The 18,165-nt window shown below is 41.0% G+C and overlaps 2 protein-coding genes across 9 annotated transcripts in view; one reads left to right on the top strand and one right to left on the bottom strand.

Moving 5' to 3' along the window:
* The window catches only part of PODXL (podocalyxin like), a 49,987-nt gene extending 45,430 nt beyond the window's left edge, over window positions 1-4,557 (top strand). The window contains exon 8 of the mRNA XM_070369930.1: window positions 529-4,557. Coding sequence (XP_070226031.1) covers window positions 529-723 — 195 coding nt within the window. The 3' untranslated portion in view covers window positions 724-4,557. The remainder of the gene's footprint in view (window positions 1-528) is intronic.
* A 2,885-nt stretch (window positions 4,558-7,442) lies between these two features.
* Window positions 7,443-18,165, bottom strand: part of MKLN1 (muskelin 1) — a 392,319-nt gene continuing 381,596 nt past the window's right edge. For all 8 annotated transcript variants that reach the window (XM_005902205.2, XM_070369015.1, XM_070369017.1 and 5 more), the window contains one exon: window positions 7,443-17,181. In XM_005902205.2, the coding sequence (XP_005902267.2) occupies window positions 17,060-17,181 (122 nt within the window). In that variant the 3' untranslated portion in view covers window positions 7,443-17,059. The remainder of the gene's footprint in view (window positions 17,182-18,165) is intronic.

Genomic DNA, 18,165 nt, shown 5'->3' with positions numbered 1-18,165 from the left:
TTCGTTTAAAGCTTCCCAGGGACTGTCTTCTGCCACTGAGGTTGTATCCCGGGTAAAGAAGGAGAGAAAGCTCCCTTCAGATGGTTTCCACCTGCAGCGGGAGGGCAAAAGTTTCTGTACACATCAGGTTCAGCCTTAGAGAAGTCCTAGTCATTGGGCCTGATGAAATGCATTTTCTTAGAGTTCTTCCCTGTTCAGAGAAGTGGTGAGGAGGGAACTTGAGAGGAAGGTTTGATGGGGAAGGAGTGGAGGAGGGGAGATGGGAAAACAAAGTCCGTCTCTGCTGACGTTACAGATTTGCCACCAGGGGACAGCTGGGAATTCTAGGGATACTGGGCAGGTTCTCATCTCAAACTTGCCCTGAAGCAAGCCAGCCGTCAGGATTGGCCTCCAGGACCGCCTGGTGTCCACATTAGCTAAATTGGGGTTCCTGAATTATAGGGGAACAAGTGCCAGTATTAAGGTTAGAGCAAGGCTGACTACTCTCAAAAACTACCCTTTTTTCTTGGGTCACCTCTGTCACTCTAGCAACGACTAACAGAGGAGCTACAGACGGTGGAGAATGGTTACCACGACAATCCGACACTGGAAGTGATGGAGACCTCATCAGAGATGCAGGAGAAGAAGGTGGCGAACCTCAATGGGGAGCTGGGGGACAGCTGGATTGTGCCTCTGGACAACCTGACCAAAGATGACCCTGAAGAGGAAGACACACACCTCTAATCGGGGCTGCCGGCCATCTCCGACGGTGCAGAGCTCCAGCCCAACCACCTCAAGTGCCATTTGTAAGGGGAGGAGGAAGACCCTTCTTCCCCTTAGAGGGAAAGACTGGGGAAGAAGAGCAGACTTGGAGGGTCCCTTCATCCCAGTCCCCACAGGCCTTAATTTTTCCCTTTTCAAGCTGAACAAATCACATTCTGTGTAGAATCCTCTTGTAGAATAACCCACTAGTGCCTGAGTGCAGTGCTGCTGGGAGAACAGGGAAGAGCCATAGAAGGAACTCTTCGAGACCATCTACTAGCCTCCATTCACAGACAAGATGACCGAGGCCTAAAGAGGGTAAAGTCAAGGTCACACAGCCACTGGGTGACATGTCGGAATGAGAACAGAGACCCTTCATTCAGTCCAGTGCCCGTTCCCACCACACCACGCTGCTGGCATCACCCATGCCCTCCCTCCAGAGCTACCGCGGGCAGGGGTGGAAGCTGCCCATCAGTGGATGGGCTGGAGGGCAGAGCGGGGCTGGATCCTGCCTCCGCGGGGTCTGGCTCCTTGAAAGGACAGGTCCCGTTCCTGTCTCGTCTGCCGGCCTTGTCTGCCTGCCTGTGTTCCTGCCCTTTGTTCTCCCTCCCTTCATTCAGTTTTTTCATCCCCACTCTGTTCCAGGGCCTCTGGGACTAACAGAGGTCATTCATGACCCTCAGGCCCTTGTTCTGGAGTCTAGTTTCCTGGCATCTGCTGGCACTGACAGAGCACACAAGACTCCCCCTGTGAACATGTCTGCCCACCAGCCATCTACAGATGAAGAGAGAAAGGGAAGCCCCTCTTTCCAGGATGGGTCCCCACATACCCCCAAGGCTCCCCAAGTGCTGCCTGGCCTCCCACTCCCACAGGGACTAAAATCTGCAGCAGCTACCGAAGACAAGATGTTTCCTGTTTCATTGTCATTGCTCAGCCGATGCAATAGAGAGGAGATCCCAGCTCAGTCATTCCCTCTGAGGTTCAGCGTGAATGAGCAGCTTTAGGACAGAGCTTCCTCAGGCCCAGTCAGCAGAGAGGTGTCCAAACAGACAATCGACTGAAACAGGAAGGACAGGCTTTACTTTTCCATTTCATAGGATACTCAGGGGCTTTGCAAGTTGCTCAGAGTTTTCTCTTTTAATCCAACCCTCTACTGCCAAAGGCCAAAGCTCAAATCATTGAGATGTTTGAAGATTCCAGTCTTCTGTGCACAGGGCAAGAAGAGCCTGGAGGGGAGGTGCACTTCAAGCTGCGTAAGGAGCAGCCAGCCCGAGTAGAATCCTAGCAACCTTTCACTGTCGGGCATGGAGCTAGGCCGTGCCATGTGCCCTCTTCGGTATTCCTAGTGGGGCTGGCTGCCCGGCGCTCCTGCAGGTTCTGGTGGCATTCTCAGGGAAGCACAGTGCCGACCACTGCCCAGTGGAGGGGTTTGGAGGGAGCTTAGCAGGTAGCAGCTACATAGACGGCACCTGAGGACTGAGCACAGCGAGCTTTCATCTGATTTTCTGAGGAGAGGGAATTCTGTGTGGAATTTTGAACTCTGCCGACGATCTCTCTGTTGCTAGGCATAACGCCCCTAGATCCTACTAGGAAGATGCTTCAGGAGAATTAAAATGGTCACTTGGCCTAGGCTGCGATAGATCTGATAGAATAGGCTCTCTGCTTTGGGACAGGTTATTTTTTTTAAAGGAGAGGATCTTAGGGGGACAATCTGTGTCTTTCCTTGGCCATCTAATTCCCTCTTCATAGTCTTTAGCCATTTGATACCAAGGGGAAGAGGAAGGCCAGAGGTTCAAGTAGGGCCCCCAGTGAGTTTCCCACAAGCTAGAAAGATGCTAAGGTAACAAAGATCCTGAAGTATTTGCCCTGATTCTTCCCTATTTGGAGGCTGGCAGGATGGAGAATACTGATTTGGGGGGAAATAGAGGAAAATGCTGTCTCACTGGGAAAAGATGTTTGCTTCTTTCCTACCCAGGATTTGGTTCTTTCTACCCAGTGGGTTTCTATCATGGCCACCATGGGAGAGGCCAGCCTGGATTACTCCTTTGCTGATTCTGGGTCTCATTCCACCAGCCAGGTTTAGACAGAGACAGCAGATACATTCTGGAAGCCAATCAAAGGCCATAAGCCACAGGCCTCTTGGGGAGCGAGAAGGTGACTGGCAAGGACCAGAGAGTAAAAATGAGGCTTGGTCAAGAGGAATGATTGTGGCTCTGTCCAGAGACAGCCTTGACAAGCTCTGGGCTGGTTCAGAGGCTCCTTCTTTGGGTGCATCTAGTTGCCCAGAAGCTAGAACAACTTGCCCTGGCTTGCTCGTGCCACTAGACACCTATGTCAAAGACCATATTGCCATGTGTCTGTAGTGGTCATCTTCTTCCCACATCTTTGCTGGTCTTGGATGCTATCTAGTTAATTCAGATTCTGGGGCTAAGAGAGGAGAGAGAGAGAGAGAACTCAGCATTGACTTGAAACAATCTGTGCCAGAGAGATTATAAACTCTTATTTCGGTGGCACACTGGTTTCCCTAAACTTCATAAAAGGCCAGAAACCATGAATCTGATGACTGGACGAAATCCAAGGGGAAGCACACTGTCATGGCAGTGGGGAGAGGCGCAGCAATGCTTATGAAGGGGGGCACAGAATATTCGTGTCACAGGACAAGATACAGGTTTAATCTAGTCTAGATGCAAGCCTGTTCTTTCCCTTCTCGATAAGGAAAGCTAACAGAAAGTTTATTTAAATCACTTCTTGAGCTTTTATCTTTTTGACAATATACTGGAGAAACTTTGAAAAACCAGTTCCAGCTGATACACATATATGTATTTTTTGAAAATGTAAATACAACAGCCACATGTTAATCCACCCCGCACTGCTTTGAGTGAATATACTTCGAAAAAAACCTTTGTTAAGAGAGAAGGCTTTTTTCCCTCTAAACAGGAATGTAAATGTCTATTTTACTAGCTTTTGTTTTTCTTTAATGAAAAATGAAATACGAGACAGGCTGATGATGAAGTATTTGTCTTGCAGACTGGGCATTTTTATTTTTAAATATGATCCTCGTCCCCTCCCCATGAAGTCCCAGCACGTTACAATAAGGGTTGTAGTCAATATGCACTGGTTGGGAAGAGACTCTCTAGTCATAGAGGGGTTTTAGAACCCAGTCCAATCTTTTATTTTTTTAACAGAAGAAGAGTCTGAAGCCCAGAAAGATAAAGTGACCTGGTGAAACTCATGTATTTAGTGACAGAAAACAGGCTTAAAACCTGGACTGGAAGACTGTCCAGTGCTCTGTGCTTCAGGAAGAAACCAACAAATTAAGGAGAGTGATACCAAGGACAGATCTGCAGCAAGCGTAGGGAGAGCATGAAGACAAAAACAGGAACCTTACTGGTCTGTGGCTTATTTAGATCTAAGACTTAAATGAACAATTTTGTTCTGCCAAGAATAGTTTTGAATAGTTTCTACATATAGGACTAAGGATCAAAGGGAACAAGATGGGAAGGCACAGGGGGCGAGAGTAAAGCAATGGCTTCCATCATTGTCATTAGCTGATTAACTCAGGTTTGGTGAAAATCCTACCCTGAGTCAAAGAAGGGGATTACTATTTGCTCCATGTCTTTTTAAAAAAATTAGTGAATGTTAAAAGAGTTTGCTCAGGAGACTGGGAGAGCTGTGTCTTGGTGGACAGGGGTCTAAAGTACACTGGAATTTACTGAGAAACTTGTTTGTAAAGATTATTACTTATTGCTGTTTTCTTACAAAAGTATATTTTGGAAAGTTGTATACTGTCAATTAAACTGCTTTTGTCTAAGCTGGCTCAAGCGCTAGTATTTTGCTCTGATTGGCTTCCATTCTTCACTTGCGCACATGGCTCATCACTGAAGACCCTCTGCGTAGTGGTGCCTGCTTAACTGCACAGGCCCAGAGCAAAAGGACAGAAGCGAGAGGAAGGACAAAGGGGTTCTGGCGATGATGCCAAGTTCTCCAGATCATCTCAGGCTGCCTTAGGGAGGAGAACCCAAAGTGCCCCATTTCCCTCACAACACATTTATCAGTGTTTTCCCCTCTTCCTTCTCTTCATTTGCCTCAGAAAAAATTGTGACTCACCCACCACCAAAGATCCCAAGGGGGCTGCTGAACCCTGATAGGTATGAAACAGTTTTAAGGACAAGGCAAACATTAATAAAAATACAAAAAAAAAATTAAAGGATTCTGTCTGCCAATAAAAGGATCAGTTTACTTGTCAGAAGCCTGTGCCTGTCCCTTACCCAGAGATATGCGAGCATGCCCAGTAATGTCAGACTCAGACCCCATGCAGCACAGGCTCCTCTGTCCCTGAGATTCTCCAGGCAAGGATACTGGAGTGGGTTGCCATTTCCTCCTCCAGGGGATCTTCTGGCTCAGGGATCAAACCCACCTCCTCCTGTATTTCCTGTGTTAGCAGGTGGATTCTTTACCCAGAGATGTAGTGAAGATGAAGGAGGTTCAGGAAAGGAATTGCTCAAAGATGATTCTGATTCTCTTTGTCTCTTGGGGTGGTAATTATCTACTGACATGTTTCTTCACTGCAAGAAGAAAACTTTATCATTCCTAATCTGCTGCAGGGAAACAGGTGAATCTGGTCCATGCTCATACTTGGCTATACAGCAGTCTCTTCTGTTTGCCTGGCATCTTACAGTTTACACATCTTATTTAGGAGTTGTCACCATTCTACCGATAGGGAAACTGGGGACAGAAACTGAGGATTCTCTCAAGATCACACAGCTAGTTAAATGTACCACTAGGCCTCGAATCTACATCTTTTCCCTCCCAAGTTGTACATTCTCTCAACACCATATTGATGCTTGTGTTCCAATAACAACAAAGTATGTTTCCAGAATGCAATTATAATAGGATTTTCCCTTTACATGGGAGTTCCGAAAGGCAGTTAACATCCTTAAGGCTGCCAGAGTTGGGCCAGGGGTATTTTGAGGTTAACTTTAAGAGTGTGCCAAGAATACAGAAAGGAGGAGTACCAAGAACTCAGGAAGGCCTCTGGCCATGCTCAAGGTACACTGTTCTAAGAGAATGACTCATCGTTTATCATAGTCACAAAGACCTATGACTCCATTCTCTTCCTGAAGAGGTCATTCACCCTGCTCCCTGCCCTGCCAACCAAGAGGCACTCTCAGTTGTCATTTTTAATTTGTTATGCCTCTTAGTCACTCTAAGTCTCCATTTTACAAGCTCCCTCCCAAACCGCATATTTACTTTGAATCCTAAGGGTGAAAAAATTAAAGAACAGGACAGCCACTATAGTTAACATAGGTGGTACTGAGATAGCTAGTATTTTTCAATGGCCTTGGCATCTTATAGATTAAAAAGTCACTGGGACCCTAGCAAACAGGGTCTTCTACCAGCATTTACTTAAAAGGGAAGGTGAGGCAAAGGAGTTGAGACTGTGCCCAGTGCTACACAAAAGTCACTGGTGGATCTAGATACGAGCCTAGGATTCCTGACTCCTGCCCTGGACCACCCATCCTTACAGCTCGAGTTCAGAGGGCAGGTAGATAACATGTGCTACAGACATTATACCAAATGTCCTAACCTCCCACTTGAAGTTTTGCCAAACATCAGACTTACTAGCCTGGCAGTGGACAGACCAACAGTAGGAAAGCTACTTCTACTATAGCTTTTCTTTCTTTCTTCCTTGTAATATGAATGTTTCTGGACAGAATGTAACTTGACGGCCTTCATCCACACTTGATATGGGAGCAGCTACCGTCTCAACTGTGTTAAACACGAAGCCTTCTCTGCTGACTGCTCCCCTCCCACCAGATGACAAATACCTCAAGGGAGAGGAGGTGGTGACCCACATTTCCATCCTTTTAATTCTCTAGAGGATTAACCCAGGAAAGGCCAATTCCTTACCTTATCACCACTCACTGTTTTCCTGTTTTGAAAACAGAGAAATGTTACTTACAGGCCATGCTCAAAGCACACTCTAGTAAAATGGATTATTTTTGATTTGTAAAGTGAGAGAACATAATCCCTATTTTGAATAAAATCAGTGGACAACTAACACCAGAATACAGAATCACACACAAAGCCAAGAAAAATGTAAACCAGACCAGGAGATAGAAAGGGCCAAGAGGAAAGCTCCTTGTAAGAGTCTGTCTGGAAAGCTCATACAACTCAGCCCAAACAATCCGTTATCTTTGTTGAGCATATTTCTAAGTTTATTTTTTTCAAGGATCAGCCCTTAAAATTTCTTCCCCTTCTTTGGAGACAGGGATCCAGAATTTTACCAGCCTTCAGATTCTCTTTATTATCTTTTCTACAATTAATTTTCAGTTCAGTTTTTTTTCCTTCTAGCTCCTAACTTGTACAAGCATGCCCCCACTTAAAGAAAACCTGGGAAACCCAAGTCCAGATTTACAAAACGGATAAAGTAGGACTGGTCATTAACAGTAGACGAAGAAAACACCATTTTATGAAGTCACTTACCAGTGCTCTTTAGGAAACTTCCCCTAGAAACTCAGTAAGATCCACCAGAGCGTCATTTCAACACTGAAAACAAGGTCTTCTACAGTGTATATAATTTGCCTGAATAAAACTCACCTGTTTGAGGGAAAATATTAACTTTGTAAAAGTATTTACAAAGTATGTAGGTATTTCAAAAGTTGACTTCAAAACAAGTTTTACCAAACACAAGAAATAGCTTGTAGTGTCCATATATAACTTTTTATTAAGAAAATGAACAAAATACATTCTTTCTCCATATGTACATTACATACAACGTAATTCTACAACTGCGACTGTTCAGCAGATCATCTATTTATTCACAAAGCAGTGTTAACACATTCACCAAACCTGGGATCAGAACATTACTCATACTAAGAAAGAAAACAAAACCCTAAAAAGTCCATACTGATAGGGCAAAAGTGAGATAAAACAGAGGATCATGAGCGGGGTGAGGAAGATTACAGAGCACACTCAACAGAGCCCAGCAATGCAGAACACTAATGATGTCAGAGGATACCTGACGCCCCAAACGTTTCTGTTTAAACATTCTAGCTGGCCCACGCCAGGGGTTCCAGACCTATCTCATGATCTCCACTACAGGATCCGTGTTGCTACAGAAGAGGAGAGTAAAGGAAGGGGTAGGACCCTGAAAGGTTGTGGTTTCTTCCTTCATACATTAAGAAAAGGACTCTCATGAAATACAAAGCTCCTAAATCTTAGCTGATAACCAGAGAAATACATTTTTGGAGAGATAGTTGCTAAGCATGGTAAGGGAAATCTTGTGTCGAGGACTCCTTATTTATATACTTATGTTCATCTCTTTTCTTTTGCTTTGCTCTTCTCTGCTTTTCCCTTGGCCTTTGAAAAGTACCTTATCCTTCTTAGGTGTGAGTTTAATTATATTAAAATAAAGTCCATCTAAACAGAAAGCTCTTTGTTATGAATATGCTCCAAATGTCTGTAACGGTACATAAAGTGTTTTAAAATTCAAATTAATCTTAGAGATAAAATTTCAAATGACCTGAACAAGGCAGCTCCCTATATAGCTTTTGGGTAGTATCTTATATCTATAGTTTAGGCTTAAAAATTACATTTCAACAATTATTTTCAGATGGTTTATCTAAAAAGGATAATGTTTTAAAGGAAAAATGCTTGTGGACAATGGAATGGCTGTGTCAAGATTTTTTATTTTTTTCCTGGTCTTTACCATGTAGGGTAACAGAAGTAAAGTAAAATGAGTAAGTCTCAACAGTTAAATAAGAGTGGCTTTCCTTCTTCACACTCTGTAATTTTCTAAATTTCTATGATAAACATAATAATACAAAACCAATAAATGTTATTATTTAAAAGTCCCATTAGAGATGTTTAACACTCTTCAACTTTCAGATGAGCTGGCTGCTCTAACACCATGTTTCCAGTCTGGGAGATGTTCTAACAGAGAGAAGGAACTATCCACAGCGTCAATAAGCAGATCCAGAAAGACAGATTCTACTGGCTGTGGATGAGCTGCACCTTTCTGCTCAACCTAATCTGCAGTCCAACTTTGGTTCTGAGGATCTAGCTCTATCTTTATCTAAATGGATCTTAATTTCTGGCCAAGAGATACTTCTAATTTCTAAGAGTTGACAAAAAAAAAAAACTCTAACATCTTTCCCAAGCTGCATTCATAACCCCCCCAACCTCCCATCTTTTCCATTGAAAAGGTGGAATATTGTTTGTTGCCAAGACCAACACAAGAAAAGGAGGCCCTAAGTTTTCCTATACTCTTCTTCTGAGGCTGCAGACTCAGCTGTGGGAAGAAATCTCATTATAAACAAAAACCTATTTCCATAAAAGAATCTGCTCACAGAAAAATGTCTCTTTACAGTTTCTAAACTGAGCTATACGGAAAATTAATACTATATTATTTAATTTGTTCACTTCAAAAGATATTTTATGACAAGTCAGAAAAGCAAGCTGTCTTAAAGAATAACACAATCACAGTGTATCTTGGTTAGGCTAAATGTAATGCTTAAGAAAGTGAGTCCACTTTTATTTCTCTAAATGTGTGGTTTACAATTGAGGGAAAAATTGTTTTAAAACTGGTTACCAAAATCATTTTTCTGGGAAAGGAAAAAAAAAATCTCAAAAAGGAGACTACATACATGACTGTTAAAAACATAGCTTCTCCACAGAAGATTGCTCACATTTAAACTTTTAGACTTTGATATTCTACTATCAAATTTGAGGTTTATAGCTAATGTGTATGTGTAAATCGTATCTGACTCTGCGAGCCCATGGACTATACAGGCCATGGAATTCTCCAGGCCAGAACACTGTGGAGTGGGTAGCCTATCCCTTCTTTAGGGGATCTTCCAGATCCAGGAATCAAACCAGCGTCTCCAGAAAAGCCAAGTGAATTTAAGCTAAGTCTTTATAAAGGTGCAAGTATCCTAAGACTTTTAAAGTACACAATTAAAAAATGTTCAGTTCAGTTCAGTCGCTCAGTCGTGTCCGACTCTTTGTGACCCCATGAATCGCAGCATGCCAGGCCTCCCTGTCCATCACCAACTCCTGGAGTTCACTCAGACTCATGTCCATCATTCTGTCCTGTTTCCCCCCCCTTTTACCTTAAGAAGGTAAACACAGCCAACTACAAGGCAACATGCTGAAACAGTCACTTGCCAAAATCTGATCTCCTTTGCTGCAAAATGAATTTACAGAGCTCTGCCAGTTACCGTGGAATTAAACTCATTCTAGCTACTTTCTCTAATGCAGTCACTTCACAGATGGGGAGGAAACCTAAAGAACAAACCAAAATTATTAAGTACTCCTAATGCCAAGCCCAGAACTCATTTACTTCCTGGCAAAGTTGAATAAACAGAGACTTTCTAGAGTATGTATAATTTATTTATTTTAAAACACGGAAACTAAACTGATATCAGTTCAATTCTGTATGGGTTAGAAGTTAAGCATGAAATGATAATTTTCTTCCTAAAGGGCTAGAAAATGAATGCCAACCACATGACACTAGCTGAACTGTAACAAAGGTTTTCTTGAGATTTGTTAACAAAAGGAGAGAAATTAAGCTCAAAACTGGCTACTTGAGTAACTCCTTAATCATGCACAAAGGCCTGTTCAGTACATCACACAGTGTTTTTCCTTTCTGCCAATTAATTTTGCATTCATTAAGCACTGAATGAAACTGAAGAATGACGATCTTTTTGGGTTGGTATTCGCGTGGCAGACAGCTCAGATATCCAAACTAACTGCTGTGAATGCTAGCATCCCAGATGGTACAGAGCTGTGTGCAGCAACAGCTTAAACTTGATAAAAAAACAAGTTCCCTGGGAGCCCCCAAAATTTGTGTGTTAAAATGTTTTATTGCTGGTTTTTCCTCTGGATCCTTATCAAGGAACTGGCTGTATATAAGAAACTGCTCACCTACTTTAAGATCTAGAGCCCATTATAACTGGATTTTCTGTTTCAAGATCTGCATCAGCTATTTGGGACAGCGAGAAAAGCAACTAACCAAGAAATGCTGCTTTCTAAAGACTGTTCAGAATAACGAGCTTTGATCCCTTTTGACAGGCTTCTTCTCAGCACTGCAATAGATTAATTTATGGTTAGAAACGAAGAACTTTCTTTCTCATTTAGATCTGTGGACCTTCAAATCCATGGGCAAAAAGCTCCTAGTTTTCCTTCTCTAACAAACCCTCAAATCTCCTATATAGATCTGTTCCTGAAGTTCAATACTTTCAAGTGAAAATGCCAAACAGTCAAAACAGGACATTACATATAATTGTTTAATAGTTCATCAAAACTGTTTCAACAGCAGATAAAAAGAAAGAGAAGACAAAGTAGTTCATAATTCCAAGTGATACAACTGGTCTATTTCCTTACTCAACATTTCCCCCTTTATTGTTGCTAACCCTGTGGCTCTCAGGTAATATCCACGTAACACTGTGTTTACAATAAAGCTAGGCAGTGTTTGAGGACACCATAGTACGTATTTGGAAGTCTTACTTCCAGAGAATGGCTACGGTGGAAGATAAACTAGAACTACCCTTTGATTTTCAGGTTTTTACGTTATGAATTGAACTGGAGTTCAAGATCTGTAACTTCAGAGTTCTAAGAGAAAAAAAAAATACGGATTCCCACAAAGGCATCTCTGTGTTCTACGAGAAAATCTGGTTTACTATCATTTCTAATGGCTCCTTAGGTTAAGGGCTGTAAATCTACTGTCAGAGAATTTACAGGATTTATCACTGGCAATGACTGGGTAGGATTTAGCTATTCAAAATTTGAGCTAAATTCACATTCTTTGTTGTTGTTGTTATTCTTTTGGGCCATGTGGTATGGCTTATGGAATCTTAGTTCCTTGACTAGGGATCAAACCCAGGGCCTTGGCAGTGAAAATGTGGTGTCCTAACCACTGGACCACCAGGGAATTCACTAAATTTACATACTTAAGGGGAAGAGACATTTATAAGACTGTACTACACTTTAAAAAATTTATTTATTTTTTTGGTCACACCAAGAGGCACGTGGGATCTTAGTTCCCTGACCAAGGATCGAACCTGCACCCTCTGCATTGGAAGCACGGAAGCTTAAACATTAGACCACCAGGGAAGTCCCTGTACTATTTTAAGAAAAAAAAAAAAAGAATGAATACCAATCATTTCATGGCAATTAAAGCTATTCCTGATATTCACTTATCTCAGAAATTGAAAGTCAATTCTTAACACAAAATTCAACTTTAGCAGAAAATCAGTGCTACTCAGGGGAGGTAAGACTAGGGAACTGAAAGTTACTCAGTGTCCGACTCTGCAACCCCATGGACTATACCATGGAATTCTCCAGGCCAGAATACTGGAGTGGGTAGCCTTTCCCTTCTCCAAAGGATCTTCCCAACCCAGGGATCGAACCCAGGTCTCCAGCATTGCAGGTGGATTCTTTGCCAGCTGAGCCACAAGGGAGGCCCAAGACCTCTGGAGTGGGTAGCCTATCCCTTCTCCAGGGGATCTTCCCGATCCAGGAGTCGAACTGGGGTCTCCTGCATTGCAGGTAGATTCTTTACCAGCTGAGCTACCAGGGAGGCTCTAAGAATAGGGGGAAAGAGGCAAAGAAATACAAAGACAACAGGCAAATGAAAATTCTGGTGATGTGCTAAATTCCATGAGCTCTGCTATGAAACTTGCACCTCATCTATAGTATAACTATACTTCTTAGTGCCAGGCAAAGCAACACTGGCTCTTCATTTAAAGAATGCTATAAGCTATAAGCCATATTACTATCCCCCAAATGAAAATGATTCAAGCACTTTTATAGCAGTGTCTGAACATTATAAATTCTTTAATAACATATGATTTTAAATTTCACTAATCTATTGTCATTATCAAGGATAAAAGAGCATGTTTGCTTCAGAATGATTTTGAAAACCCAGGAAGTCTAGGGCTGAAAAAGCCCCGAATAAAGTTATAATTGCTAAGAAAAATAATGGAAGCACAATTCATAGTATTTGGGGGATAGGAAGAAATCAAGGTTTAAAAATTATGTATAAATAAAATCTCTTAAGACAGCATTTTTTTTTTTAATAAAAAGAGCATTTAGTGAAGAAATCAATAACTGTAGTTATGAGTTCTCCCTGTCAAAACAAACAGTGCTGACTGATATCATCAGCTGATCTAGCTGGCTCCTAATTATTTCAACAAACATCAAAATTTCCACCTTCAACTGAATTACCTCCAGATTAGAAGTTTGGGGCACCCATATCATTTCAGCATTAATACAAACCACAGGGAGATATAGGCCATAGTCAAAAATCGCAAAAGAATAATGCTATTTGACTAATAAGGAATACAAAAAATTTGAGTGAAAGAACCTGAAGACCTAATCTACAACTACTGTTATATACAGACTCTCTATGACTACTCCTCTAGTAACTATGAACTTTTTCTAAGAAGCCTGTGTATCTCAGATTAAGGATTATCTTAAGAATTTAAAACTTAATTAAAGTTCAGGCTAGAATTTCTGCAAAAGTTTGAAACTGCATGTGCTAAGTCGCTTCAATCGTGTCCGACTCTTCGCAATCCTATGGATTGTAGCCCTCCAGGCTCCTCTGTCCATGGGATTCTCCAGGCAAGAATACTGGAGTGGGTTGCCATTTCCTTCTCCAGGGGATCTTCCGAACCCAGGGACTGAACCTGCATCTCTTGTGTCTCCTGCATTGCAGGCAGATTCTTTACCACTGAGTGACTGGGGTATGAACGTGTATTTTTTGAGAGGGAAAAAAAAAAGATTACAAAGGGTATATTTTTTAATAGCTTGATGATGTTTAAAGTACACATTGTATGATCCTCTCCCATAGAAATCATTTCAAACCGTAATTCTCAAGTGCTTTGTAACACCCAACCAGCTAAAGAGGTAGCACGACATTCAGCTAGGAAATAATCAAACGCCCCACAGTTACCTAATGAATTTCATCTTGTGTTAAGAATAATTATAGGGTAACTCCTTACATGACACTGAGTTTAATTCAGAAAACAAAATCAGAACCACACTGCTTTATAAGTGCTTTTGAGCCATTAAGTATCATTCACAATCTAGCACTGTGTCTCAAACTAGTTTCTGTTTATAAATTAAATTTTACAACTGTTTTATTATCTGAAACTCTATTAATGTATCTCTAAATAGCACTTTTAAGGCAGATGTGAAGAGATCCACTAGAAAGATAAGTTGGCAAATCATTTATGTTCAAGACATATTTCACTGATGAATGTAGTTTTATAATCTTAAAACACTGAGCTCTAAACACAACATGCTTTTCTGTGATAAATCAGTGTATTAACTTTCTAATGTTTTCTATCAGTTTTAAAGAAAACCAGGTCTAGAAGACAATCTTGCTAAAGGTTAATACTGTCAGCTTTAGCACACAGCGAGGCACCCAAGTCTCAATTCCTTTGCTTCACAGGAGGCCAATACATGTGAATTATTCAGGTTGGCCACATGAGGTCTCTGTCATTCCACAAGATCCAAGTGCGTTTTGGAAGTATCTTACAAATCAGATAATTAATTTATCACGAGGTACAAGCACTGAAGATAGTGTTAGAGCCTAGTCTATTTCTACTTTATTATTCTGGAATAATATATTCCAGTGGAAAAAGGAGAAATGGGGATGAGGCTGAAGTCAGGGGTAAGGTAACTGAGCAAACTGTACTCCACTAACGAACGCATCTAGCACCAGGGTGTCTCAATGGGGGCTCACTAAGCTAGGATAAAAGGATTTTTAAGTAGTAAAGCATAGATATTTGGCTACTTGAACAATGTATATAAATACCAAATTAAATTGTATACTACAAGAATACTTGGAAATACATGTAGCTTTTCACTAAATATATAAACAAGTTACACATCAGGGTTCAGATGTCAAAAGTGAGCAGAGTGTCAATCTTGGTGGGTATAATGAAGCCCTACATTCTCCTGCAATCATTACCAGCACTGCCCCAGGGTACAAATTCTGATTTACCTAGTCAATAACTTCCTAAATACAGTCTATGTCACTTAAGCAACACTAAATGGTTTGCTATGACTCAATCCTATTTTAACACGTTAGTGATAAATATATATAGAAGTGAAAAAAAGAGAAAAGGTTTCACTTAAAGTGAGGAAAGATGAAATTAGAACAAGAGTATTTAGAAAACAATCAGTAGAAAGTCAGTTAGGGAAAAAAATAAAAGCAAACAAAATAACTGAGTCCAAGAACTAAGTTTCCTTCAAATTCGGAACCTAAAGAACTACAGGAAAAAAAATGGCCAAAAAAAAGCAGGGGGCGGGGCAGGGGGAACCACCATAATAAAGTAACTATCCTCAAATTAAAATAAATAAATAAATAAATAAAAATAAATGGTGGAGGGGAGCAGAATTTCATTTGGTTACTGTCTTTAAAAGTGCCAGAAATCAGAGTGAGTAAAACTAGAGCTTTTAAATTTAGAAATTCTTTCCAAGTTCTTTCCTATCAACTCACTGATTTGTACTTGATTCCTCAAAAAGACTTCACTAGATTATAATATGAACAATAATGTTTTATGTTCTTGACTGTCACTTAGGGAAATCTTTTAAGGAACTGTATAAGTAGTAAGTAGATTCTACTTGCTCACCTGTAAAGTCAATGGGTTATTCTGCAGCTATATAGTTCGGTACTTCCTGAATTATGTACTGTATCTTTCATAAATCTAATTGTTTTATAAATCACTACTGATTGCTTTGGAATGCTTGAAAAGCCAAGGACTCCAAGATTCAAGGCTAGGAGTAGGAGAGATATATTTCTATCCATCTCCAAAAGATGAGAAATCATGCAATAATGACTAACTGAAGAGGGATCTCAAAGTCTCATTCTTATACATGAGACTCTTCAAGAGTGCAAATCAATTTCTTCTTTCTTTGGTGAGGCCTAACCTTGCTACTTGGGACATACTAAATTCTCTGAAGGCATTCACTTGGAAGAGCCATTGGACTGGTAGACATTTATTATACTCAGTCTGCTTTAAGTCTGGTAGGTATCAGTTGCATACAGCATACTTCTTGGCCAGGTTTAAGTTTCCTATGCCACATTCCACAGCACCTCATGGAATACAAGCCTCCAATCTTCACAACAAAAGGAACTGTGGAACTGCCTTTCTTCTAAATAAAAAAATATTTGCACCATTATTTTTCTTTTTCTCTATTAAAAAAAGCCTGGTCTATGTGTTATATGAAATGCCTGTCAGTTGTAGTCCACTGGACTACAAACCATTATTCTTTAAAATATCAGTATATAGAAGCAGACGTAGGGAGCTAATGTATATGGAAATAACGCAGCTCTGGAACCCATTCTCCCAAATGGAAACGCTATAAACAGACAGCATTTGTAGGAAGAAACTGACAGCATACAGAAGAAACTGAAGCCCTGGCCCTGAATAGCTCTGCCAGGGGAAGGAGTCCTTTTCTTCCAGAACAGTATCAATGAATGTATCAGTTGCAACCAGAATCCTCCTGCTGGTAATTTTGAGAATGGCCCTTAAAGGTTCTGAAGTATATTCTCTCCTCGGTTTAAGGTTTCTGTGACTCAAAGTTTTGTAATAATCACTACAAAATGTATCATTATAGGAATACTATATACCAATCTTAGATAAGTACGTGGATCAATCTCAGGTTTTGCCTTTTAGTTCTATGACAAGGAGCCCTCTGTCCCTCCTACTGTGTAATGTAATACAAGACTCTAGTCAACAAAGACACATATATCACTTAAACATACAGCAACTGCCCTACAGAACTATATACTGTTAAGAATGAAGTACAGAGGTAACAGATGATATAAATCACTTACAAGCAGTTGGGTGATGTAAGGTAAAGTGAAATGGGAAGAAAAGAAAAAGAAAGAAAGGGCAAAACAAGCCAACAACAAAATCCCAATCCTTGTAGCACTGAGTCCGTGAACACGGCTTACTTGTCCCAATTTTAGAAAAATGAAATAAAAATCAGAAAAGGGTATACTGCCTGATTATTTTTTTCTTTTATACTCATGAATTCTTAAAAGTTAAAGTAAGAAAAAATATATATTTAATGGAAAGTATATACCAATTTCACTTTATTAGCCTAATTTAGGAATGGGATGAGGACGACGGGGTCAAGGTCAGGTGTGAAGGAAGAGGGTTAAAACTTGTGACAGCAAAGATCCCTTCAAAACTCTGGTGCAGTCCTCAGTCACTGCAGCCTAACTGTCAGTCAACAGAGCTGAAATCCAGAATACCAAAAGCAGACTCCTGTGCTCCAGTTCTGTCCAGAGACTCTTCAGTCACAGTGTGATGAGGTCCACCAGGTTGCCTTTAGGAGGAGTCATGCTGTCAGGAAAGAAATTTACTAAGGTGTCAAAGAGCTGAGTTCTTTGAGCATAGGTGTGATCCACGTCCGAAAAGCCTGGTGAAAGAGAGATAATAAAGAAACTCATCCACTGTGTTTAACGCTCTACACATAACAGTAAAGCTAGTTGACAAAAGCAGCAATGTATAATGGAAAAATCAAAACCAAATCAGGCTTTGAAACTGGAGAGCGATGGGCTCTGATTCCAGTTCTGCGACACAGCAATGGTATGATCTTACGTAAAGTAAGCAGCCTTTCTACAACTGTTTCCTCAGCTACAAATCTGTGATAATCCTGTTTATGTCATAACCTTTACAGTACAGATTAAATGCACTTATCTGAATACCACCCAGCAGAATGATTAGTATTTGAGTAACTAATATTGATTTCTCTTCCTTTCTTTGTAAGCATTTTCCTCTTCTAGTCCACTGAGGAATTTTCATCTCTTTTCTTTTTAATGTTTTTGGCCACTAAAACTGTTTTGATAATAAAAATCTAATAAAAATTAAAGGGGTCTTTAGAAAGCAGTGGGCTTCCCTTGTAGCTCAGTCAGTAAAGAATCTGCCTGCAGTGCAGGAGACCTGGGTCCGTTCCCTGGGTCGGGAAGATCCTCTGGAGAAGGAAATGGCAACCCACTTCAGCATTCTTGCCCAGAAAATCCCACGGACAGAGGAGCCTGGTGGGCTGCAGTCCATGGGGTCACAAAGAGTTGGGCGTGACTGTGCGACTGACACTTACACTTACTTAGAAATCAGTATAAAATCATTATGCCACTGAGAGCTGGAAGAAGTCTCAAAGAACTGAGTGAAAATTCAGATAGTCCAGAAGAATGTCCTCCCAGAGGATGGAAGCAACATTTTTAATTGGAGGGTTATTGCTTTACAATATTGTGTTGGTTTCTGCCGTACAACAAGAAGCATCAGCTGGAACTATACGTGTATCTCCTCCCTCTTGTGCTTCCTGCCCCCACCCCCATCCCAGCCTCTAGGTCAGCACAGAGCACTGAGCTGGGCTCCCTGTGCCATACAGCAGCTTCCCAGT

The sequence above is a fragment of the Bos mutus genome, chromosome 4 (assembly GCF_027580195.1).
Source record: "Bos mutus isolate GX-2022 chromosome 4, NWIPB_WYAK_1.1, whole genome shotgun sequence".
Lineage (NCBI taxonomy): Eukaryota > Metazoa > Chordata > Mammalia > Artiodactyla > Bovidae > Bos > Bos mutus.
The sequence above is the reverse complement of the archived record's forward strand: the minus strand, read 5'-3'. Positions and strand labels throughout refer to the sequence as shown.